General features: G+C 33.9%; 1 protein-coding gene, 1 long non-coding RNA gene, 1 other non-coding gene and 1 pseudogene across 4 annotated transcripts; 2 read left to right on the top strand and 2 right to left on the bottom strand.

Annotated features, from left to right (window-relative positions):
- Positions 1-2214: 2214 nt before the first annotated feature.
- On the bottom strand, positions 2215-4167 carry LOC146954012 (uncharacterized). Its single transcript, XR_015030829.1, has 2 exons — positions 3819-4167; positions 2215-2425 (listed from the first exon to the last, which is right to left on the bottom strand). It is a non-coding gene; the product is annotated as an uncharacterized LOC146954012 (long non-coding RNA).
- A 3856-nt stretch (positions 4168-8023) lies between these two features.
- LOC146954013 (casein kinase 1-like protein 10) lies at positions 8024-14069 on the top strand. Its single transcript, XM_085713333.1, has 14 exons — positions 8024-8477; positions 8568-8608; positions 9927-9996; positions 10332-10480; positions 10577-10672; positions 11026-11096; positions 11527-11588; positions 11708-11771; positions 11852-11936; positions 12247-12373; positions 12464-12537; positions 12624-12684; positions 12948-13066; positions 13196-14069. The coding sequence occupies exons 1-14, from the start codon at positions 8399-8401 to the stop codon at positions 13472-13474; spliced, it is 1377 nt and encodes a 458-aa protein (XP_085569459.1). The 5' UTR covers positions 8024-8398; the 3' UTR covers positions 13475-14069.
- A 3163-nt stretch (positions 14070-17232) lies between these two features.
- On the bottom strand, positions 17233-17534 carry LOC146954014 (signal recognition particle RNA). The gene has a single exon (XR_015025252.1).
- Positions 17535-22936: 5402 nt separating this feature from the next.
- Positions 22937-24362, top strand: LOC146954015 (MATH domain and coiled-coil domain-containing protein At3g58360-like; annotated as a pseudogene). The gene is made up of 3 exons (XR_015011633.1): positions 22937-23148; positions 23265-23428; positions 23578-24362. The product of XR_015011633.1 is annotated as an MATH domain and coiled-coil domain-containing protein At3g58360-like (transcript).
- The last annotated feature ends 3002 nt before the right edge of the window (positions 24363-27364 follow it).

Here is a 27364-nt window from a genome sequence, read left to right on the forward strand (position 1 = left end):
GTGAATAAAACTTAAAAACATGATGAAGATAAAATCAAAGGTTGTGGAAGGCCAATAATTAATTTTATTTGAACTCACGATCTCCATCCCCACCCTCTCTCTTCTCAATCATAGGAATATATCTCCCTCAATTGTTTACATTTGTTGTCATCGTGCTGAAGAAACCTTTCTTCATTGTGTGCAAGATTGTTCCTTCTCTATAGGTATCTGGCAGATTGTTGTTTTAATTATCTGGATATTTTCACCAGCATGGATGTGTGTGATTGTCTCAATGTTAGTTCTCTGGGTTCCCAAACCTTCTTATTCATTGCTTGCACTTGGTGAGCATGGCGTCATCCTAATTTTAATAATGAAACTTGATATCTTTCGCATATTCTTCAAAATTTAAAGTATGGGGATAGCCTCAAAATTTCCTTTTATGTTAATTCCAATCATATGTCTGGTGAAAGACTCGTTAAGTGGGACAATAGTAATCATTATTGCACCATTCTTAACACTGATGGTATGGTGGGGTTGTTAGAAATAGTGTTAGTTATTATTTATCGGGTTTTTTAGAATATAATCAATGCTCTCTTGACATCCTTCATGCTGAGTTATTTGCTATTTATCACGATCTCTTATCGGCATAAAATATGGGGATTGAAGAACTAGTCTGCTATTTCGACTCTCTTCATTGTACTAACCTTATCAAGGTCCCAACTTCCAAGTTTCATGTTTATGCCGTTAATGTTACTTCGCTTCAAATATTTTAAGAAAATTTAAAGAGGAAAATTCAAAATAGATGTTTTATATGGTATATTATTGTGTATCTCAAATTATTCCCTTCCAATTTAATGTTTTATTCCTGTTTTGTTTAACCTGCAGTTATACAATGTATTATTTGTAAGAGTTGTTGACATTCTTCTTGAAGTTGTGAAAATTACACCAATTTGATATGGAAAGAAATCGTGTACAAACATTGTGTTAGCTGATAAAAATTAATTAATTTTTCAAAGGATTAACTGTTTCAAGGAGTATTCTTAAAATAAAAATAAATTCATCACAACAAAGATAACCGAAAGGGCATTTAACAATAGAAATGTCTAAAAAAAAACCCAACAAAATAACACAAAGTAGTTTTTCTTTAGCGAAGAAAATACAACAGATAAGCAAACTTAAATACAAATCCAAAACAAAGGAATATATATATATATATATATATATATATATATATATATATATATATATAGTTTGCAAGCTGAGAAGCCTTCCTGGTCATCCACCCAACCAAACAAATCGTAAATAAGAAGCATCACAAAATCCCAATAAGGTAGTAAACATCAGTATCAAACAACACAAACAGAGCATCCCAATCTCCTTCATTGACACTCAAGGTAACTTTATACCTATAGGAATAACTTGATAAACATGTTTGTCACAACCTAAACAATAATAGGATCTAGAATCAGAAGTTACTTTTCGGTTACATTTGCAAGCAGAATAGCAAAACTCTCCACCATCCTCCAAAGCACGAACAATAACATATACAATAAACACACCATCTTCCATGCATTCTTTCAATCCAACTACAGTCTTTCTATGATACATCTTCAAAAAAATCATCCTCTTCTGAAATTCTAGCCCTAGGTTGAATGAGAACCACCTGATGTGTAGACTCAATTCCATGAACAACAATCCTAATGAATTAAAAAACACATCATCTTTCATCTCTCATCAAGACAATGTGACAAATACATGAATTTAGAACTCACCCATTTTTTAACTCAGCAACCTCAGGAATTTCTGGATTAATTAAAATCCTTGTAGTATTCATAACGTTTTGAGTAGATGCATTCTCTAAAGATTAAATTTTAGAAAGTTAGACAACATTATAAAATCTAAAACACAAAATATAAAATATTTAAAAAACTTAAATACAGATTATGATAACATTGGAATAGAATGAGTACATACCCCTAAAAACCTTAATCTTAGCAAATTGGACAACAATCACGGGCATTCCTTCTCTAGCATTCTCCATCAGCTTCTTCATGATATCCATGTAACACCCCGTTCTCCCAACAACGTAATATTAGTTAACTTAATCAGAGTAACCACACAACGGAGTGTCACACTACTAATCAAAAATTCATAAATAGGAAATATCTATTTATTCAAAATCAACGTTTAGAATATCTTAATAAACTGCAGCGGAATAATTCTTTAAAAATATAGTTTCAACCAAATTCAACCTCAATGAAAATCTTGGCACAAAGGCCTCAACATAATTCAACTTTATTTTCAACAACAGTAAGCTCCAATAACAAGTCTTTTCCAAAATATGTTATACATAAAAGAAATGAAGAAGACATTCGCGACGATCCCCATCCTAATATGTATCAGAGCCCTAGACACTTGAGCCAATCAACCTACAAGCCATCATTACCTGCACATTACCCACGGTCGAGGCAACATATACGCAGAAGGGGTGAGAAACTTATCCAATAATAATATATAATTCATCGAATTAATGAAAACAACAACATATCACAACATGCATCATTAATAAAGTATATAAATAAATACATGAGCAACAACATAATTATTTTCAGCAACAAGGTACAACAACAACAACAACATTATCCACAACGACACTGACAACTCGACAATTCGACAACGACAACAACTCGACAATGCTACAACGACAACAACGACTCAACAATGCTACGACAACAACAACTATGCATCATGTAGGTGGTACCAATCTACGCGCGTTGAATGCTAAGCATTCCAGGGCATAAGCCCCCAACAATTTGGATGGTTAAAGCATCCCAGGGCATAAGCCCCCAACAGGTGAATGATAAACATTCCAGGGCATAAGCCCCCAACGGTTTGAATGATGAACATTCCAGGGCATAAGCCCCCAACGAAACATGAGTATGCATATGGACTCGACTTGTGTAATCAACATACAACTCCAACAACGACTACAACAACAACATATGTGCCTACAACAATTATGACACACTCCCCAACTTCGACATTAGATGATACAACAACGTCAACAACGGAAAACAACAACATTAGCATATATATAAAATCAATTACATTCATCTCAAGGTTCAACACATCCTTCAAAAGCAATTAAGTTTGGATCAATAGAACATAAGCCAAATACCCATAAAACATCTCAACTAAATCCCTAACACTTAACTTTGAAGTTGGGAAACCAACCATAAGTTTTGAACCAACTTGGGAATAGTTATGCTAAGTTTTCTTAAATTTTTCTAAAGACCCACCTGGACTATTTTTATCATAACTCAAAATCTACAAATAATTTTCTAGTCACTCCGAAGCCATTAGAAAGCTAACTCAATTATCTACAACTTTCATGTTTACACCGAAGGCTAATTCAAAACAGAAACGGGCGAAAAAGTGAGTGTTTTCCAGTTTTGGCTGATAGGAAATCGGGGCCCGATTTCGGTAGTTCGGGGCCCGATTTTTCTCGAACCAAAGCTGAACAATCAGCTCAGAATTCGGGGCCCGATTTCGGCAGTTCGGGGCCCGATTTTGGACATTCACAGCTTACGGGAAAGACCAGTTTTCACTCCAAAAACCCAATTTTTGATCCCCCAATCACCCAAAATGAATTAGAACAATGTTTACAGGTTCTATATACAACATAACAACCAAAACCACATAGAAACATGCATCAAACAACACAGTCCATCATATTTTCCTCAATTAACCTAAAACTTCTAAACCTAAACCAAGAACACAACAATTCAGCAAATTTTCAGAATTATACATATCATTAGTGAAAGGAATCCCACCCTTACCTTATCTCAGCAAATTCTACAGCAAAAATTGGTTGGATCCTCTCTTCCTAGCTCTTCTCCTAGCTTTCTCTTCCTTCTCTCCAAAACCAGTTTTTCTAGAGTTTTCACGTGAAAATGTTTTTGTTTCTGACTTTCTGTTTTTACTGTAAACTAAAACCTCTCTTTTCTCTTAACTCCCTTAATTTCTATTAATTCCTCATTATTCCCCTTAAACCAAAATAAACACTATTTCTATATTATTTCTATTTCTCTTACTATCTTATCAAATAATAAAACAATATTCATTCAAATAAAACACAACTCCATAAATCATATAATAAAATAGCATCACAACATATATCACATAAAAATCATATAAAATATATATTTCACATAAAATCATATGTATAACAAATAAAGTCATATAAAAATATTCACACATCTACTAAAAATAATAGAATTAAAATGGGGTGTTACAATCCACGTATTCACCAAATAATGCACAATCAAACTTGCCACTGAAAAATAAACCATTCAAGACGACAATACAAACAATAAATCAACAAGTAAAAGAGGAACTCATGGTATTTTATATCAATCGAAACAACCTAACGATAATTGCTAAATACAACTGAAACTACAAAGAAAATAACTAGTATTTATAGCCATAAGTTATCTATAATCTATAACTTACAATAAAGACGTCCAGCTTCCGCATTAGATGTAATAACGACGCACAGACAATAAGACAAAAAAATCCACATCAGTTTCTCTCTTACATTAAGAAAAATCAAACCCTATAAGTTAACAAAGGCATAGACAAAACAATAAAATAAGATGTAGACATGACAAGAGTAAGTACATTATTAACATCGGTGTACAACAACCTCTTCACTCTAAGGCCAAAAGTGCCATCTAAATGGGTCTAACAAATCATCATTATAGTCTAAAATACTACGAAATCTTATCTTCCTCCTACCTATTAACCGCCTAAATGAACACCTAGGAACAGTACGACATTAATTACCCTACATTAGATGTCTAGTGAAGAGTTTAATTGGGCCACTCCCTAGTAAAAATTTCGGTAATTATTATAATCCACTTTAATCCTCAGATCTTGATTAAGGCTCTATAGTGTGAAACTTTTAAATGTAAAGATAAGTGTTTTGATTACGATAGAATATAAATAACATTATGATAAAAACATGTAGACTTAGTGATCGATAATAAAGGTTATTGAACTTTTTGGAATACTTCTTTGAATACAACATTTGTTGTACTGGTCATATCATGTCATAATTAAATAATGTTAGCGTGTAACAAACATTATAATATTTCACTATTCACCACTCATGTGGGTGTATGTGTTGTGCAGAGGGTAATTGACATAACTTAAAATATTTCAATGGGGTAAATAACAATAAGTGACAAATTTCAGGGGGTATTTTGCTTATTAACTCATATCATGTTTACTTAGTTTTTCAACATTGAGTTAATTTGTCACGGTGTAAGCATTAATCTATCATGTAAACATCACATCATAATGTAAGAATTAATATTTCATGTGTTAAATACCTTAAAGTATCATAAGCATTATGGCAAAACATTACATCATGACAAAATATTGTGTTCAGTTCATGTTATTAATAAATTACATTTTTATACGGTGGCGGTGAAAGAAGTTATTGTTACGAGATACGCAACATCATCCATAAAATGGTGGATATGAAAAATCCGAAGATGAATTTATCTTCTATCCAAGAACTACCACACATTGCATGAGTTTTTTTTTATGGCAAATACATATGTGTGTCTATATAAAAGAAAATTCCCCAAGAGAGCATAAGAAAATTTGTTTGTCACAAAGACTAATCTGCTTAATTATTATTATAAATTTCAAGGAGTGTTTTACACGTAAGTATAAAATTTCAGTTTTTTTTTGGGTGGGGTGGTTTGCTCATAACTGATTTAAAAAAATCAAGATTTTTTTTTTTCAATTTAAAAAAAAAAAGAAGCAAATACCCCCCCCCCCCCCCCCCCCCCCCCCAATGACATGTCAGACTACGTGGTAATGTCACATAGGCAGCAATCAATGACTATGTCATGGTTGAATTTAAGTTTAATTCTTGTTAGTTTGCTGAAGATGTTGGTATTGAAGTGTCTTATACTTAATGTAGTGATTTGCAGGCCTCTTTGAAAAGTTAAAAGATTAAGAGAACACAACATGTATTCTGCAGAATCAGCTATATAAGTTATCACATCGAATTCCTTTGTATATGATGAGTGTCACAGAAGGGAATGCACCTCTAAGAGGTTCTTTTGAGGTTGATCATGCTCCTCTGTCAATTGAAATTTGTCAGTTGACAGGGCAGTAAGATTAAGTTCAAAGCAACATCTTGGAATGCATTCCTTTATGTGATGACGGGAATGCACTTCTAAGAGGTTTCTTTGAATTGGATCATGCTCCTCTGTCAATTGAAACTTGTTAGTTGGCAGGGCAGTGAGATTCAATTCAGAGAAACCTCTTGGAATGCATTCCTTTATGTGATGACTCATCTTATATGAGGGAATTCGATGTGATAATCTATAGAGTTGATTTTGTACAATATATGTGTTGTGTTCTCTTCATTATATTTACTTTTCAATGGGCGCTACAAATCACTACGCTAAGTATAAGACACTTCAATGCCAACATTTTTGGCAAACTTTCAAGAATTTAATTTAAATCCAACATCATGATGATACCACATATATTTAGGGAGAATGTAATGTAGATGAAATTAAAACTAAATAAAATTGTGTATTTGTTTAATTGATTTTATGTAATTGTGTCACTTTATTCGAATTTATTTATTCAATACGCAATTTTTATTCGAATTCACGCTGGGTTAATTAGACTTTATTCAAATTTATTTATTCAATACACAACTTTTATTCGAATTCACGCTGAATTTAATTAATATTCGAAGACATTATATTATTTAGATGCCAAAATCATAAAATAAATGAAAATATAAACAAAAATAAATGAACAAAATTATAGCACATAAAATCTCATTTTATTAATATAATTGATACATTTACAATATTATATGTTTCTTGTCTAGGGAAGGGGGATTGAGGTAATAATAAATCTGCTTAAGAAGAATATGGAGGTGAAAGGGTAAAACAAAAATTTCTATTATAAGAAACCCTCGTGGGGTAAAACTAAATCTGCTTCTTTTTACTCCAAGAAGGTTGGTCCAACCTTCTTGTGGTAAAAAGAAATCAACCTAAAAAGAAACCCTCTTGGGGGTAAAGCAAAACCCTCTTGGGTAAGGTATGTTTCTTGTCTTATGTGAAAAAAGCCTTCGATATCAACCTTTTTTGCAGTGCGTTGCCATCTCCATTGACCGTTCATACAACCTCTAAAATTTTCAAAGAGGCCTCTTTCTGTGCAAGACCAAGGATGGAAAAACATTGTTGTTGTAGAACGGAGAGGAGGAGAGAGTGAGGATGAGAGAATGTGGGATGATGGTGTGAGAAATGGTCAAGGTTGGAAGAGTATTTATTAGGGGAATGACTTACATATGTTTTAACTACACTTAATGCAGTAAAAAAAACATGTAAAAACTTATAAAAAAACATGTAAAATCAATTGAGAAAACTTGACCACTGTCAAAAAAACATGTTTTTTGTGTATGAATCACCGGCCTAGTTGTATGAGTTAACTCACGAGACCAGACAAAGGTGCGTCGTGAGTTAACTCACACTGGATGCATAAGGTGCGTGAGTTAACGCACGCTGCGTGAGTTAACTAACGCGCAGATATATTATAGTCATTTCAGTTGAAAATGAGCGTTTTTGGTTAAGAGAAGAGCATAATTCTTACTCTCCTACCCTATCCTAACTCCTCGTAATGGGCATTGGACCCATAATATCAAAGTTTAAGACTTGTCTTTTTCCATTATAAATTAAAATTAAAACTACTATTATTTTTTATATTGAAAAGAATCTAAAGTTATCTTTTTTTTTTTTGAGTAAAGAATCTAAAGTTATAATTAATGTGTATATACTCACATTAAATTCTAACTATCATTAACTCTAACCTTGAATTTCTTATTTTGTAAAAATAAATAAATAAAGAAATACCTTGAATTTCTTAGTTGACAATACTATACTATATAAAAAAAAAAATAATACAATAATTTAATTTAATAATGATAATAGCACATACCACCACAATCATTCACACTTCCATTCTCATCCATTTTCCTTCTTTCCTACAAAATCTCTACAATTTCGGAACTCAGATCATTTCCTTCACCTCCACGCACAGATCCAAATCCTTACCCTTCTCTCTGCGTCAATATCGCTTCTCACCCATTAGATTTTTTTTTTTTTTTTTTTTTTTTTTTTTTTTGTATAAATTCATTTTCTGGAGTAGAACCAAGTAAAAGGGTTTTCTTTTCACAACCCAGATTTGTTCTTACTTCGATTCAACTAGTGATGGGTCTTTTTTAGTTTCTTCATTTTTCATCCTGTTTTTATAAAAATTGGATTTTTACTTTTTACAGTGGTTAAATTCTGAATTTTGGGGTGTTTTTTTTATTGGGTTTGTTATGATGGATCTTGTTATTGGTGGAAAATTCAAACTTGGGAGGAAAATTGGAAGTGGGTCATTTGGAGAAATTTATTTGGGTATGCACTGTATCTTTTTTTGTTTTTTTTTTTTTTTGACTTTTTGACTTTGTTAGTTATATTTGAATAATTTGGATTTGTTTGTTTCAGGTGTTAATGTGCAAACTCAAGAGGAAGTGGCTGTTAAGCTGGTGAGTGAAGTTGTTATGGATTCATGTTGCATGTTTTGCAGTTTTTATGTTTCATGTTGCTATGTTTTTGTTTTTTGATTTGTGAATGAATGATGCATTGTATTGTTGTTGTAGTGAAGTATTTGTATTGTGTTTTATACTTATGACCTGAATTGTGTTTTATAGTTTTGACCTGAATTGTGTTGGTGATTGCTTACTAGGTAGTTGACATTTAAATGGAAAATGTTAGTTGTTATTTTTGTTAGTGGGGATATTGAATCCATCATGATCTCCTTATTACTCCGATCACTATTTAACGATGATGATGAGTACTATTTAACGATGATGATGAGTAGAGTTTGGTAGGGTACAATAGTACTTTCTCTCTTACCCGCAATTGGACAATATACCTGTATCCACTGTAGCACAGACACTTTTGATCAAAGGCGTGTCCAGTGTCACATGTGATTACATTCAATTGTGTCCTTTTTTTTAAAAATAAACTTCGGTTTTGACATGTTCATATCTGTGTCAATGCTTCATTATCGGCATTGGTTGCAACTTCATTACATGCACTCGTAGCTACTAGTTACCTAAGTACCTGTACCCATACACATTACCTGCATTTTCAATATTCTGATCATTGGAATGTAGTTTATGTACTTATGTACTTATTTATGGAGTTTGCTTTCCCCTTGTGTCTATATGCATGACCACATGAGTCTGCTTAATTATGCACTCCCCTTCAGTTCTGTAAATGTTACTTAAGATATGAACTAAGTCGTTGGTTTGCATATTTTGATGTTCTATCCCTTGCTTCAAGATTTGTATACTTCTATTAGGCATGTGGTTGAAACTGGTACCACACAGAATTTATATATGAATAGTACTAGACTTTCATTGATAACTGCTCTGAAGAATGATTCTCAAAACAGAGGAAGTTGTAATACATATTACAAACACTCTCAATCTTGACAGAAATAGAATAAGGAAACAATGACAGCAATTTCCCACCAAGATGTTCAAGAGCTTGGTCTCTCTCAATCAAAATCTAATCCAAAATAAGTACCCACTGGCTTTTCATTCCATTTCCCTATTTATTCAATAACTGCTTAATAGTAACTGCTGCCTAATAATTTAATAAAAATACTAATAAGATGTCTAACATCATGCGCTATTAGCCAATGACACTGTCTCAAAGTTGGGTTACTTTAAAATATGCAAGTTTTGGCTTTGTGCTTTATGATGGTTATTTGTTGGTGTCCTAAGTTTTTTTCTCGAAGTGCATAACTTAATACATGCGCTAATACTTTTCTCTACGTTTTCATTGGCTTCTCAGGAACCTGTGAAGACAAAGCATCCTCAACTTCTCTACGAGTCCAAATTGTATATGCTTCTTCAAGGAGGAAGTAAGTTTTTGTTTTGCCTTCCTAATTTATATCGGTTCAATTTCTTTTGGTGCTGCCAAAAGCGTTGTTAAATAGCGGCTATAGCAGCGCTATAGTTTAGTGGAATTTGAACAGATCATTTTTTTTTTCTGAGATACACTATTTAGTTCAAAATGTTGTCAAACAGTGCTATAACGGCGCTATGGCACTATTGCGTAGCGGAAATCAAACAAATCACTATTTTCTGCGGTACGCAATTGACAGCACTGGCAGCCAGGATTTGCATCTGTTTACATTTATGAAGCAAACGTAATAGTTTGAGTTCATCTGATTAATGCGTTAATTTGTATTTTAAGCTGGAATACCTCATATAAAGTGGTCTGGAGTTGAGGGCGAGTACAATGTCATGGCCATTGACCTTCTTGGACCAAGTCTCGAAGACTTATTTAACTATTGTAGTAGAAAATTCTCTCTTAAGACAGTGTTGATGCTTGCTGATCAACTAGTAAGTATAGCTTTAATTTCAAGAAAACCATATTTTTAACATCATGCTAAAGCATTTTACTGATTTACCTTCAATGTGAATTACCACTTTACCTAGATAAACAGAGTAGAGTATATGCACTCTCGGGGTTTTCTGCATCGTGATATAAAGCCCGACAATTTTCTGATGGGTTTAGGCCGCAAGGCAAATCAGGTATCTAATGTATCACTTTTCTGCATTTATTGTTATTTAGGCGCATATCTGCCAGAGAATTTAAGCATGACATACCTCTCTAACTGGCATTCTTCAAGTTCTAGGAATCTGATTACGTTGTGAACATTTTTTATTTTCATTTTCTATTTCCGATGTCAATTACAGGAATAAAAAAATGTCACTTTGTCAGTTTATTTTTTTACCAAAAAACAAGAAATGGAAGTAGAAAATAGAAATGGAACCAAATAGGCCTTTATTTCTTTTGGCAGCACCATATAATCCCGTTCACTAAAATTTATTGTGCTCTTATGTATCCTATGTCAAGTTTTCCGATTTTCTTGTAATTATTACAGGTATACATTATTGACTACGGCCTTGCAAAAAAGTATCGTGATCTTCAGACACATAAGCATATACCATACAGGTACCTAATATGAAATTTGGTTGGGATTTCTAGCTTGTTTTCCTTTGATTCCTTGAGTATATTGTCCCTGTCTCATCTTTCTACAGTTACCTTTAAGTTTACATGTTTTTTATTTTATGCGTTTCCTTTGTATTTTTTTCCCTTTTGGATTTCTTAATTTTGAAGTTTACTGCTGTTAAGTGTCTAATTCCTGTGATATTTCATATCCAATTTTTCATCTCTTTACATTTTGTTTCAACTTGAAAGCCAGTTTTCATTGAGTTTTGTGCCAATGAATGTGCAATAACAGATATATCGACTTTTTCTAACTTGGCGTTGTTACTTGTAGAATTACATTTCTTCATTTTCTTTAAATTGAAACAATAATTACTGTCTTACACATTCTTCCACTCCTGTTACATGAATGGTTGCACTATTTTTCTTTCAATAGGGAAAACAAGAATCTCACTGGAACTGCTCGATATGCAAGTGTTAACACTCACCTTGGAGTTGGTGAGTGAGGCAGTTTATTTCAGAAACTCATGAATATAAGCTTTATTTTTTTTTTTCCATTAAAGTTCTAATTTAAATAAATTGGGTGTACATTTACATCTCTTCTGATTATCTTGCAGAGCAAAGCAGAAGAGATGATCTAGAATCACTTGGTTATGTACTCATGTACTTTTTGAGAGGAAGGTTAGTTGGACGCTGAGATTCTTGTTTATTTTATTGTCATCATTGTACTTTCTAACTTGGTATATAATTTCTTTTTCCAGCCTTCCATGGCAAGGAATGAAAGCTGGCACTAAAAAGCAGAAATACGACAAGATAAGTGAAAAGAAAATGCTTACTCCAATAGAGGTACTTCAATGCTTTTATGAAAAATAATACTCTACTTCGATGCTTTGGATAATTGGTTATGTCAGGATGAGGTCTTGTTTTCTACAGAAATTAGCCGCATTTCACAAGTATTATTATTTTTTTGACAAGAGTTCATAAGTATTATTTGTTTACCATTATGTTTCTGCATCATGCATAAATATTTATTTGTAAGAACCATATTTTTTACTTAAAATAAATTGTTTGAGCTGCAAACTAATCAATTAATTATTTTTCCAATTTTCATCTTTCACAATTTGCAAAGAATTTACAGTTTGGATTTCTGTAACAGGTATTGTGCAAGTCACATCCAACAGAATTCACATCATATTTCCACTATTGCCGATCATTGCGGTTTGAAGATAAACCCGATTATTCATATCTTAAGAGACTCTTCCGGGACCTATTCATTCGAGAAGGTTATCTTGTAGATGCATAAGCTTTATTGTTCCTTAGTTGAAAGTTATCCTAGCTTTGAAAGTACCTTACTAGAAATTGTGCATTTTTAGGTTATCAGTTTGACTATGTATTTGATTGGACTATATTGAAGTATCCACAAATTGGATCCAGTTCTAGAACACGGGTTAGTACTCCTATTAGTTTTCATCTTCATCTTTAAGTTTTGGTTCTTGTTCTTATTGATTTAATTTTACGTTGTATTTTCAACAGCCAAGTGTGAAACCAGTCTTAAACCCAGGACCATCTGGAGAGCGATTAGAACGGCCTTCAGGTTTATTCCTATTGCAAGTTCTGAAATCTATTTCATTCTGAAGCATTTCACTGCTATGCTGATAACACATTAAATAGTTTTGATTTCTGATTGATTCATCAGTCTTCAAGTTTCACTTTTCTGCATGTGTGCTCTTTATTAACCACTTGTTTAAATAATATGGATGTTTATATGATACACTGCAAAGGTTGTGCTATTTTAATTCTACGCTGTAAATGAAAAGACTCTGATCATTGGCTAACTCCTAATCCCTTTTATTTTAGTCGGACAAGAAATTCGAGATAGATTATCAGGTGCAGTGGGGGCATTTTCAAGAAGGAATGGGTCTGCGCAAGGACTGCAGCATAGGTCTCTAGATAATATGCCGTCTTCCAAAGATGTGGTTAGTGTTTCTTCACATGATTTTCTTTTTGTATGGTTTGTCTTTTGTTTTGTTTTTTGGTTCAGTTTTTAAATAAATAGCGACTGACTTCTAAATAATTTCTTGTTGTCCAACACTGGATCTTTGTAGCAACCTGATTCTGATAGGGCTCGCAGTTCTACTCGTAATGGCAGTGCTTCAAAAAGGCCTATGATATCAAGTAGCAGACCAAGCTCTTCTGGGGAACCTAGTGAAAGCCGGTCTAGTCGATTGATCTCGAGCAGTAGTCGTCTATCGACTACTCAGAGGGTTCAACCTGGTCTTGAATCCAAATCATCCTTCACCCGTACCGCAGGGACACGAGGTGGTCGCGATGATACACTCAAGAGCTTTGAGCTCCTGTCAATTGGTACCGGGAAAAGAAAATAAGCGAAAACTGTCGACGGTTGCATTGTCTTATCCTTTTTTTTTTTTGAGACATCCACCCTTCACACCTGTTCATTTTACTCAATATATTTCTATCCTGTGTTGTGGTCCATTCATGGCCAAAAGCTAATTGATATTTCTCAATGAAGCTTTGTCAGATCCCTCAAATGCTTCTTCAGATGCTCTTCCATGATTATCTAAGCTTGGTTCCATTCATGAAGAGTCTTTATCTTTAGGAATTTGTTTATACACGAGAGATGTTAATTTGTAATAAATACACATTCTCTACAATTTTTCAGTTGGACAAAAGGGTAAAAACTGCTAAGTCTAATATGCTTTGCAAGTTTTATCACCCTTCCATTGCATTTGGGACCCCTCTAATAGTGGGTGGCTCCTAATTTAGATTGGGGTAAAACATAAGACTGATGTGTATCAGTGAACAAGAATGTTTGGAGCCTCCTTAGGTTTTGAAGTTTTTGCTGGCATCTATGAAGTTGTTGTACTCTTTTAAGATAATGCTGATTATGTAATTGATATTAAATGTGATTCATAACTTCTGTATTAATGTTTAACTAGGCTTGTTTTGCCGTTTGTTAAACACACACTCCATATGTTCCATTTGTCTTCTACTCAATTGAAAGCTATATGTTTCTTAAGTTTGTCTCCAATTCTCGAACTCCCCATTTATTTTCTCTCGTCTCTTCAAGAAAGATAATATCCTTAAAAAATTAGGATGATGAAAAGTGTAACTAGTAGTTTACATCAAATAGATGTTTGAAATCGTTACTTGGTCAGTCGTATAGTTATCGGGAAATGCTCTATGGCCCTCCATACATATCTTCGATGGTCTGAATATAGATAGACTGATTCCATTTCTTTTCTACGCCTTCTCAAAATCAACGAAGACCACATTCATGTAAGTCTTTTCTGTCTCTGATATTGCTCCGTCTCTAATCGCAACAAGCAAATTGCTTCTATGGTTGACCTCCTGACATAAAATCAAATTGATTATCGATAGTTTTGGTTTCTTTTCTCTTATAATACAATACATCCTCTTCTCCATCATTCTCCTTGGGTTTTTAAAACCTGTTGTCTAATTTTTGTGTTGCAACAGCAGAAAACTCACATTGAAATCTTCAGGGTGAGTAACAAAATCTAGGTGAATGTCCAGAATATCGTTGGAAACATAGGAAAAACATAAGAGGGTTGTTTCGAAAACAACACTAGAAAAGAATGTGGATCAGTAATAAGCGAGTGGGGGAGTTGACTTAAAAATGTAGCGGCTACAATCAGAAGCCAAGGCGGCGTCAAAACATAATGCTGCAACCGTCACTAATTCGAATCCAGCACTTCACTTAAAGTAAGGTTCTGGTTTCCAATCTCGGAGGGAAAAGTAAAGTCCAAGTACGAAACCGGTACAAAGAGCTGAGAAAAGGCGGTTATTAAATAATACACGAGCGTGCCAAAAAGCATACCAAAGGTTAGCATCTTCTGTCTTGGGTTATATTTCTGTCACTCTTAATCTAATCCATGTTTAGACCTTCCATTTGGACAATCTTCATATTGCCAGTCACTAACAAGGCAAAAAGACTTGTATACCAACACATTCAGAACTGAACTGTGCATTCATTCATCCAAATTCAACCCTGAAGAATTTTTCATTATTTTGGTTTCTGACATGTTTTGTTTTGTTTTATTTGCTTCCTAAACTTTGAGTTTGTCGTGACTTATATTGTGATTTAAGGTAATTAAAGAAGGACAAAACTTAGATACAATTCTCTAGGTGCTTTTCGTATGGTTCTTAACTAAAAATACATCTTTGAGAAAATTATGGATTTAAGGAAATCATGGTGAATTTAGTTATGAACCATACGAAAAGCACCTAAGGAATTGTACCTAAGTTTTCTCCATTAAAGAATTCACTTATTTGTATGCTCATATATCATTTTTTAAAAATTTCAGTCTGAAGAGTATGAATTCACTTATCTGTAAAATCATGCCAGAGTTTAATTTCTTATCAATTGTGAATATTGATAAGGTATACATTTTTCTATTAAACTTTCAACTGGTTGATTGTAATTAGCTTCTGTTTTTTGATGTCTAATTTATAAAGTTACTTTATATGGTGTTTTGATTTTAACCTTGTGTATAATTTTATTTTCCAAGCCTTTGAATCACCAAAAACACACAAAATATGTGTTTCATTTCTTAGGAAGTATGCTTAGTAAGTACTTATGTCAGTAAATATATTCAAATAAGTCAATTCAAACAAGTCAATTCAAACAAGTTCTAAATATGAGTATGAATCTTCTATAGAAAACATTATTGGTTGTTTAAGTTCATAATTAATTGGCGAAATCAAATCGAGGTTACATTTATTTTTTATTCCGGTTAATTCAGTTGGAATTGCAAAGTCTTAATCACCGTGAATTTCTTAAATGATGTTCTGTGTTTGCAGTTCTGAAAAAGCCAAGGACAATTGAAATGGAAACATGAACATTTTCATGGTTTCTTTGTTCAATTTGAGTCCCATTCCGTGCTAAAATTGTGGTTTATTCCCTGTTCGGATGAAAATGAACAGATACTGTGCAGTAGATGTTGAACTTCAATCTGTATTCTGTGGTTAAGTAGCTCAAAATGACCAAAAAAAGTGATGGTTCAGAGGCTAGGCTCACCAGGCTTAATGGACCGAAAGTGCAGCAGCCTGTAATCCCTCCACTGTCAAGAGCTAGAGGTATTCGCTGCGAGTATGAATCTTCTATAGAAAACATTATTGGTTGTTTAAGTTCATAATTAATTGGCGAAATCAAATCGAGGTTACATTTATTTTTTATTCCGGTTAATTCAGTTGGAATTGCAAAGTCTTAATCACCGTGAATTTCTTAAATGATGTTCTGTGTTTGCAGTTCTGAAAAAGCCAAGGACAATTGAAATGGAAACATGAACATTTTCATGGTTTCTTTGTTCAATTTGAGTCCCATTCCGTGCTAAAATTGTGGTTTATTCCCTGTTCGGATGAAAATGAACAGATACTGTGCAGTAGATGTTGAACTTCAATCTGTATTCTGTGGTTAAGTAGCTCAAAATGACCAAAAAAAGTGATGGTTCAGAGGCTAGGCTCACCAGGCTTAATGGACCGATATTCTGTGGTTAAGTAGCTCAAAATGACCAAAAAAAGTGATGGTTCAGAGGCTAGGCTCACCAGGCTTAATGGACCGAAATTGAAATGGAAACATGAACATTTTCATGGTTTCTTTGTTCAATTTGAGTCCCATTCCGTGCTAAAATTGTGGTTTATTCCCTGTTCGGATGAAAATGAACAGATACTGTGCAGTAGATGTTGAACTTCAATCTGTATTCTGTGGTTAAGTAGCTCAAAATGACCAAAAAAAGTGATGGTTCAGAGGCTAGGCTCACCAGGCTTAATGGACCGATATTCTGTGGTTAAGTAGCTCAAAATGACCAAAAAAAGTGATGGTTCAGAGGCTAGGCTCACCAGGCTTAATGGACCGAAATTGAAATGGAAACATGAACATTTTCATGGTTTCTTTGTTCAATTTGAGTCCCATTCCGTGCTAAAATTGTGGTTTATTCCCTGTTCGGATGAAAATGAACAGATACTGTGCAGTAGATGTTGAACTTCAATCTGTATTCTGTGGTTAAGTAGCTCAAAATGACCAAAAAAAGTGATGGTTCAGAGGCTAGGCTCACCAGGCTTAATGGACCGATATTCTGTGGTTAAGTAGCTCAAAATGACCAAAAAAAGTGATGGTTCAGAGGCTAGGCTCACCAGGCTTAATGGACCGAAAGTGCAGCAGCCTGTAATCCCTCCACTGTCAAGAGCTAGAGGTATTCGCTGCTCTGTGAAACCAGCCTCACGCATTGCCCTCTCATCTAGGAACCAAGAGACAAAGGCCTTCGCCCATGTCCCTTGGCACAACTCTTAACTTGGAGCGGACAGGCCAGCACATTGCAGCTAACCGACCAGCCCAACAAGCCGTAGCCATATTCCATCACTTTAATGCTCCCACTTGGGTCACAAGCTGGCGCTACCCAACTCAGCGAACTGTCCTGCTTGTTAGATTGTTATATAGACTTGGTTTTGTTATAATATATCCGATGTGGGACATAATACTTGGACAAGTGAAGTAACTGATGCAAAATTTGCTGCTAGCTAACATTGGTCTAGACCATTAATGTTATTTGGTTCCACACTTTCTTTGTAATTAAAAACAAATCATGTATGCAAATTTCAATAAACCATTATCCATGTTGTGTTTTTTTATTTTATTCTGTTCTTATTATTCTCCAATAATAAGTTTTACAACCACTGCAGAATAGAACTGTATTAAGTTTCACATTAGAGTTTCATTTCAATTTGAGTCATATAGCAGGGCTTAATGCTTCACTACCTGTCCTTCCATCGTCAGGATTTGGTTATATAAGATAAACCACAACAACTCTCATTCTTGGATGCTGCTTCAGATCTCGGTTTGTGCAAACCTTGGCAAGCTGTGTCATCTGCTAGTGGGTTGAACAAAAATTCTTCCGAATGTATATATCGTGTTCTAAACATGCCTTTGTTATGTTTCATTTTCTGATAAGTTTTCAGTAACATTTGTACTTTTCATTGGGTAAATAAATTTCAATTAAGTTTTTAACAAACCACTTAGCTTGTTGGAAGCTACTTTGAGAGGTTTCAAAAGACATTTTAGTAGAAGCAATAAATGCTCGTTTTTGGTGAGGTTCTCCAGTGAAGAGTTAAGTAGTAACTCGATCAGGCTCATAGCGTAGGAACACTCTAGGTAAGGTTCCTGATTCAAATATTTAGGTAAAAAGACATAGTATATTAGTATTCCAACACATTCAGAACTGAACAGTGCATTCATTCATCATCCGAATTCAACACCGAAGACTTCTGTTTTTTGGTTTCTGAAATGCTCTGTTTAATTTGCTTCCTTTAACTCTGAGTTTGTCGTGACTTATATTGAAATTTAAGATAATTAAATAATTCACTTATTTGTATGCTCATATGTCATTTTAAAAAAATTTCACTCTTGATCCCGTGAAGTCTGCTGTAAAATCATGGCATGAAATTTCCTAACTGGATCCTACACTTTACGTCTTCTTGATAATGAAAAGACGCAGACCGTTGAGAATCTCACAATGGATAAGGCATATTCTATACTATTAAGTTTTCAAATGGTATTCATTATGTGGTTCACTTGGTTTTTATAATAGTTTCCTTTCTTTATATTATTTGATATCTAATTTCTAAAGTTCCCTTCTATATGGTATTTGATTTTTAATCTTGTGTTGATTTACATTTTACAGGCCTTTCAATCACCACAAACACACAGAAGCTGATTTTCACTTCTTAGGAAGTATGCTCAGGAGTCTTTCTCCAAAGCAGCTTGCGTAGTGACTGCCAAAAACATCACTACTTATCCACAGGTAACTTTTGGATAAACAACTTATTAAGCCTTTGTTGGATAAACAGCATAATTATGCATTAAGCCTCTGTTTGGGTAAAAAACTTAATTACGAATAAATGCTTAATGCATTATTAAAAAAGAGTGCGACTTTTCTAGAGAAGACAATATAAGTTGGAAGATTCAATTGGATGGCATTTTTCGGTTAATCGACTTTCTGTGTCTGCAGTTTTGGAAAAGCCAAGGACTATGGAAAAGGAAACATGAACATAATGATGGTTTCTTTGTTCAATATGAGTCTTTTTTCGGTTAATCGACTTAAGTGTTACAACAGCAGAAAACTCACAACCTGCACCTTTTTAATGTAAGTCCCCTCTTTTTACGTGTTTTGTACTTGATCTTTTCTATGGCTCCCCAAAATTTGAAATGAAGAGTCCGGTACTAACTCGACCAGGCTCAAGTTGGCTCTGTTCATTACCATCCCCGCTGACCGATGAGAGAATTTTCCTTTATATTTAACATCTTTGTTGTCTCCATCTTGATCTTAGAATATGTGTTCCTTAGACATATGTTCTAGACTCACAAAAAACAGCAAAATAGGAAGTTGTCAAATTAATGATTACCTACCTCAGTGGATGCTAGAGTTTAATTTCTTTTCGATAAAGAAAAGACACAGACCATTAAGTATCCCGCAATCGTACCAATTGTAAATATTGATAAGGTATATACTTTCCTATTAAATTTACAAATGGTTTTCATGCTGTGGTTCACTTGGTTGTTATCATTGTAATTACCTTTATGCTCTTTGATATTCAATTTATAAAGTTCCCTTACATGTGGTATTATGATTTTTAACCTTGTGTATCATTTCATTTTCCAGGCCTTTGAATCATAAAAAAACACAGAAGCTGTGTTTCATTTCTTAGGATGTATGCTGAGGATTCTTTCTACAAAGCAGCTTGCATTGTAACTGCCAAAAACATCAATGCTTATCCACAGGTAATTTTTCTTTCTGAATGCATTAAACCTCTGTTTGGACAAATAGCTTAATTAAGCACTTATTTGCATAAACACTTATCAAATAATTGCTTATGTGTAAGATGTTTCTTTAACAAAAGATGAAATAAAGTCAAACTGTTTTCATATAAGCTATAAGTTGTATTCTTAATCTATCATGGAGAGCTTATGAGAATAAGCTGAAACCAGCTTATTGACTTGCCATATGCTGTCTCCGTAAGCTCTCTCAAACAGTCTCGCAAGTACTAATGTCAGTAGATAAATTCAAACAAGTCCTAAATATGAGTGTGAATCTTATATAGAAGACAATATTGGTTGTTTAAGCTCACAATTAATTGGCAACTTCAAATCATGGTTACATTTAATTTTTCCCGTAAATTCAGTTGGAATTGCAAAGTCTTAATCACCGTGAAATTCTTAAGTGATGTTCTATGTTTGCGGTTCAGGAAAAGCCAAGGACAATTGAAATGGAAACATGAACAGTTTTAATGGTTTCTTTGTTCAGTTAGAGTCTCTATGCTTGACTGGTGTATATAAACATTTTTTGGACAATGAATAAAGTAAGATTCCTTTTTACCAATCATAAAAAAAATATTATTTGAAAAATTTGTGGCCATTATAATTTGAAAATTATTATATGAACAGTCATACACCCACTATACCTTGAGAGAGAAAGACGATGAGACATGTTGAAAATTGTTGTGAATTCGGACAAAATCACACCAATGAATAACAAAGATGTGCGGAGCAAAGGAAGCGGTAATCAATAGATAAATTGTCTCCAAGCAATAACAACAAAAACTGATCTAAATCTAAGTGTAGAGCAACACCACAAGCATAATCAAAGCAATAAAGATAAGCAATGAAAGAAAGGAACAAACACACCAAGATGGTAACCCAGTTCGGTCCAATATGACCTACTCTGGGGGAGAGAGCAGCCCTCCAATCCACTAAGATGAAAGTGATACAAATGGGTTACAAGAAATTAGCTTAAAAGCTCACAAAAGAACAAGACCTAATTTTTACCCATTTTCATGTCACCCACACTCACAATGAATCCTAAGAGAAAACACAAAAGGAAGCTTTTGATCCTTCCAATGGTGAAATCTCACTACCCAAGGTGTTTACAATGTTTCCCAACCCAAGAGATCCTCACTACAAAGACACTCAACCCTAAAGTTACCTCCTTTGTAATCCAAGTTTCTCTCTCTTCAAGCTCTCCTTCAAAATCTGCAAAGAAACACTTATATAGCAGTCTTCAGCTGTCAAAATCGTGTCACGTTTGTCCAAATCGTGACACGTTTGATACGTACGACCCAAGGTACGACCAACCTTATCCTGAAAACTTGCCCAACAAGCCGAAAATCGTGTCACGTTTTCCCAAAATCGTGACACGAATGAGCACTCAGAAAACCATGCTCACGGCCTAGAAAATCGTGACACGTTGAGGAAATCGTGTCATGATTCCTCTGTTTCTCTAAAACACAAATTTGAAGCCAAAAAACAACAAAAATAAAAAAAATGAGGTATTGAATGAGTGATGCTTCCCTTAACGAGCCCAAAATAATGACCACAAAAAAGTGATGGTTCAAAAGCTAGGCTCATCGGGTTTAATGGACTGTAAGTGCAGCAGCCTGTAATCCCTCCATTGTCAGGAGCCAGAGGTATTCACTGCTCTGTGAAACCAGCCTCACGCATTGCCCTCTCGTCTAGGAACCAAGAGACGTCGGCCTACACTCATGTCCCGTGGTTTATGATCATTCTTATCATTCTCATCTAAGATAGTCATTCTCATAATATACATACTCTCTCTCTCTCTCTCTCTCTCTCTCTCTCTCTATATATATATATATATATATATCATATTGTGTTTGTTACATTTGTTTTACTATTTAAATTTATTCTTATATATTTGTTACATGTGTTATTTGTATTGAAAATTGAAGGCATTTATGGAAAGAGAAAAAGACAGCCCAAAAGGGCTGAAATGAGTTGTTTTCTTTATATATAGTACTAGCGAAAAGACGGGCAAGTAAAGACTGACACTCATGTGACCGTCTTTCCGCTCTTTTTATTGCCCTAACGTTTGAAAATTATCAACGTTTTTTTTTTTTATGAAATATTGATTTGGATTAAAACTAAAAATATAAAAGTTTGTTGCTTTCAACTAATAAATAACAAACCAAACTAATCATGATTATTTATTTCAATGATATCAACAATATAACAAAAAAAAATCTAAATTCTTTTTTTAACACCAACAACGATATTTATTATAGAAAAAAAATTGTTTAAGGGTATAATAAGATAATGAAAAAACAAGTATAAACATACTCATCTAATTTGTTACACTTTTAAAATGTTAAAAGTAAAAAACAGACACACACACACACACACACACACACACACACACACACACACACACATATATATATATATATATATATATATATATTCATATCGTGTTTGTTACATTTTTTTAATATTTAAATTTATTTTTATCTATCTATTACATTTGTTATTTGTATTTAAAATTGAGGACATTTTTGAAAAGAAAAAAATCAGCCCAAAAGTGTTGAAAGAGTTATTTCTTTATATATAGTATAGATATAGAACATTATCATCCTTATAGTTTTCTACCCCCATGTAAACATTAAAAATAAATTATAAACTCGTGAGAAGTGACAATTACAAAACATAGCATTTTTAGTCGGATGAACTTATAAAACAATTTCAAAAATAGGTCTTATCAAACAAGCATCGTACCAGGTATCCACGAATATATGGATATGATAACAAATTAAGAGTACAAATATCATTTATATCCAACTTTTGTAAGTGTAACAAATGAGCACTATTGTAAGTTTGTGCCTTGCCTAAGTGTAAGTGTAACAAATTAATTTAAGAGCATATCGGTATCTCTCTTATTGTAAGTTGTGCCTTGCCTTTCTCGGAAGCTAAGTCGCTCGTACTGCTAATATTTTTTTATATAAGTAGTTGTGCAGGGCAACCTTTACTCATATTGAGATATTTGAGAATTTCACCTTTTCTATTAAATAAGAATTGTTTCTTATTTTTTCTGTGTGTTCTTCTCGAGTTTACAGAAATGGAGGGTCAAGAAACTAGTGTTGAGATATTTGAGAAGTTCACATGGAAGATTGAAAATTTTTCCCACTTGAATGTTGATAAGTTATACTCCGAGCCTTTCGTCCTTAGTGGATATCCATGGTAAGTTATTTGAATGAATCACAATTTCCACTGGTGGATATATATATTAATAGATTATACACTCTTTGACATGATTTATTACATTTGTGTTTTGATCTTATTTGGTTTTGTTGTAGGAGGATTCTTCTCTTCCCAAAGGGGAAGAGTAGTGCAGTCGACCAGTTACAAATATATTTGGAGGCTATAAAGACTGCTAATATGTCTGAGGGATGGAAGAGAGATGCGAAATTTAAGTTTGCTGTATTCAATCAAGTCGAGGACAACAGTACAATCACAGAAGGTTTTTTCTCTCCTCTTCCTCCGTCTTGCAAAATGATTAAATGTATGTTTGATATCATTATGGCTACGCTAGAATCATGGTGATCCACTAGGATTTTGCAAGTGAGAAAAAAATAAACTAAATTTTACTCTTATGCTTTATCTTGACAGAAACTAGCCACGAGTTCAGCGCAAGTGAGGATGACTGGGGATTTACTTCTTTCATGACATTAGCTGAGCTTAGTGATCCTGGAAGGGGGTTTATTGTGAATGATACTTGTATTATTGGTGTGGAAATTTTTGTTCGTAAGTCAACTCATGAGAAACGAATAAATCAAATCGTTAACATCCCTTCATCCCTTACGTTTGGTAGTCAAACTGGTTAAATGGAAGTGGAGCTCCCAACAGCAAAGCCTGAAGGTCGAGGCCCAAATATTGAAACTCTTTTACAAGTTTCTTCACTAGTTTCTACTGAAGCTACTAAAGATCCTGACGCAGAGTCGGTGTTTGCTGCATTAGGTAGAGTTATGTATTTCCTTAAGACTAGAAAAGCCAGAGACATGAACGAGCAAGCCTGTAAGGATCTTCAAGTTTTATGGGAGGAACTTGCAAAATTTAAATATGATATTACTTGGCTTGAATTGCATGTTCATTATGCTTTAGGGATAAAAAGATATGTGGAGAAAGCTTTGGAGGCTGAAAAGTTGAAGGACAGCATGGTAGTTCTGGAGCTCGAATTGGAAAGGCTAAAGGTCAAGTCGGTTGCAACTAAGATGAATCTTGACATAGAAAGAGACTTGTTGAAATCAAAAGGTTTCAAAGAAGTAGATTTAGATTCTGAATTGGGATGTGGGAGTTGTGGACCATAGATTTATAGCTAAATTTGGATTTATTTCGAAGTCTTTCAAGATTTATCTTCAAAATTATTATATGAAAATGTGTTTTCTAATCCAAAATATGATACCTTATTTTCCACCTGTAATGTGTTTTAAGTCCTTACTTGAAAATTACTATGCAAATATATGTGGGTTCACATGGGTCTGCATTTTTTTTTGCTTGATAGATAAAATTGATATTGTTCTTGGTCATCGTTACAAAAAGGATAAAGGCATTACTATTGGCGAGAGACATGAGTAAACTAAAGGTACAAAAAGTAGTCATAATCCAGGTTACCAACAAATAACAAACTCATAACATGAAAGCACAACAGCTCTCATTCATGGACGTCGTTTCGATCTCGATTTGTGCAAGCCTTTGCAAGCTATGCCATCTGCCAAAGGAAAAAAAAGGTAAATTAGAAACAGAAATGTTTATGATGCATAAATACCTTGTTAATGGAATCAATTGAATAGTCATCTCTTGGCCTGGGATCATCCGGTTTTCTTAGACCTATAGGATCTCCCTCCTTATCAATAAATTCATCAAACTTGCATAAACATCATAACTTTTTTATAACAAAAGCATAATATATATATGAGCATTGCTATTTATCTAGAGAGTTTTTATCAAGAACTGATCAAGAAAAGGTCTCAACCAATTAAATTTGTTCTTTGCCGGAAATCAAGGGAGGTAATGGTGTGTAATTAAGGAAAGGTGTTAACAAATACACTGTCTCGAAATTTTTTTAATACATTTTGTCATTGTATCTATCATTTCCCTATATATATATATATATATATATATATATATATATATACTCTTTTAAGATAATCCTAATCCGCATTGTAATACAATGCATTTTTTCTCCATTCTCTCGTGGGTTTTTAAAATTTGTTCTCTAGTTTCTAAGTGTTACAACAACTGCAGAAAACTCACAGCCTGCACCTTCTTAATGTAAATCTCCTCTTTTTACGTGTTTTGTACTTGGTCATTTCTACGGCTCCCAAAACTTAAATCTAGGGACTCATTTAAGAGTTATGTTAGTGAATAATTTGTTTTGGTGATTCAACTGAGCACTCAATTTTCAGTTTCCATGTGCCCCATTATCCAACCAGCTTATTGTGTCTGAATAATTTGTATCATAGCCTGTATTTCATTTTACATGTTCACGCTGATGAAATATAGTATATCCCACAAGAAGATGTAGAAAAATGATCAAATAATCAGAAGAAAAAAAAGTATTCTAAAATAATACATTCACATTATCACCATTTTTTTCCCTTATGATGTACAAAAATTAGATAAGGCGGCAACCACATAGCATACTAAGAATTTAATATCAGCTGTTGGAAAAGACTACTTCTAAGTCACAAATTGTAGAGTGGTAGATGTTGGTAACTTAACATAACGTGGCAACTGTCTGAGGACATGCCAATGCAAGTAACTGCTCCACACCTTTACATTTATACTCCGTCTCTTTTTACAGGTTTTGTTCTTGCGTCTTCTATCTACCTCTCCAATCTTGAAGGAAAAAGAAAAGACCTAGTACAAAACCGTTACAAAGAGCTGAGAAAAGGCTGTTATTAAATACACGGGCGTGCCAAAAAGCATACAAAAATTTAGCATCTTCTGTCTTGGGTTAGACCTTCCATTTCGACAACCTTCATATTGCCAGTCACTAATTTTATGGTGCATTCATTCATCCAAATTCAACCCTGAAGAACTTTTCAGTATTTTGGTTTCTTCAGTGGATGCTAGAGTTTAATTTCTTCTTGATAAAGAAAAGACACAGACCATCAAGTATCCGCAATCATACCAATTGTAAATATTGATAAGGTATATACTTTCCTATTAAATTTTCATATGGTTTACATGCTGTGGTTCACTTGGTTTTATCATTGTAATTATCTTTATGCTCTTTGATATCCAATTTATAAAGTTCCCTTATATGTGGTATTTTGATTTTTAACCTTGTGTATTGTTTCACTTTCCAGGCCTTTGAATCACCAAAAACACAGAAGCTGTGTTTCATTTCTTAGGAAATATGCTGAGGAGTCTTACTACAAAGCAGCTTGGTTAGTGACTGCCAAAAACATCGTTGTTATCCACATGTAATTTTTTTCTTTCTGAATTCATTAAACCTCTGTTTGGACAAATAACTTAATTAAGCACTTATTTGCATAAACACTTATCAAATAATTGCTTATGTATAAGATGTTTCTTTAACAAAAGATGAAATAAAGTCAAAACTGTTTTCATATAAGCTATAAGTTGTATTTACCTATCATGGAGAGCTTATGAGAATAAGCTGAAACTAGCTTATGGAGATGCCATATGATATTTCCGTAAGCTCTATCAAAGAGTCTCGTAAGTACTTATGTCAGTAAATATATTCAAATAAGTCAATTCAAACAAGTCCTAAATATGAGTGTGAATCTTCTATAGAAGACATTATTGGTTGTTTAAGTTCATAATTAATTGGCGAATTCAAATCGAGGTTACATTTTTGTTTTATTCCGGTTAATTCAGTTGGAATTGCAAAGTCTTAATCACCGTGAATTTCTTAAATGATGTTCTGTGTTTGCAGTTCTGGAAAAGCCAAGGACAACTGAAATGGAAAACATGAACGTTTTCATGGTTTCTTTGTTCAATTTAAGTCTTATTCCCTGTTTGGATGAAAATGAACAGATGCTGTGCAGTAGGTATAGATGTTGAACTTGAATCTGTGGTTGAATGATTGATATAATGTGTCTTATCCATCCATAATCCATATAAACCTCTCTTTTCCCAAAACTCTCTAGCTCATTATAGTGTTACTTCCCTTAAGTAGCCCAAAATGACCACAAAAAAGTGATGGTTCAGAGGCTAGGCTCACCGGGCTTAATGGACCGAAAGTGCAGCAGCCTGTAACCCCCCTCCACTGTCAGGAGCTAGAGGTATTCGCTGCTCTGTGAAACCAGCCTAACGCACTGCCCTCTCATCTAAGAGGCTAGGCTCACCGGGCTTAATGGACCGAAAGTGCAGCAGCCTGTAACCCCTCCACTGTCAGGAGCTAGAGGTATTCGCTGCTCTGTGAAAC

Source organism: Medicago sativa, chromosome 1 (assembly GCF_051527215.1).
Source record: "Medicago sativa cultivar Bolivia chromosome 1, Bolivia_mono, whole genome shotgun sequence".
In the NCBI taxonomy this organism is placed as follows: Eukaryota; Viridiplantae; Streptophyta; class Magnoliopsida; order Fabales; family Fabaceae; genus Medicago; species Medicago sativa.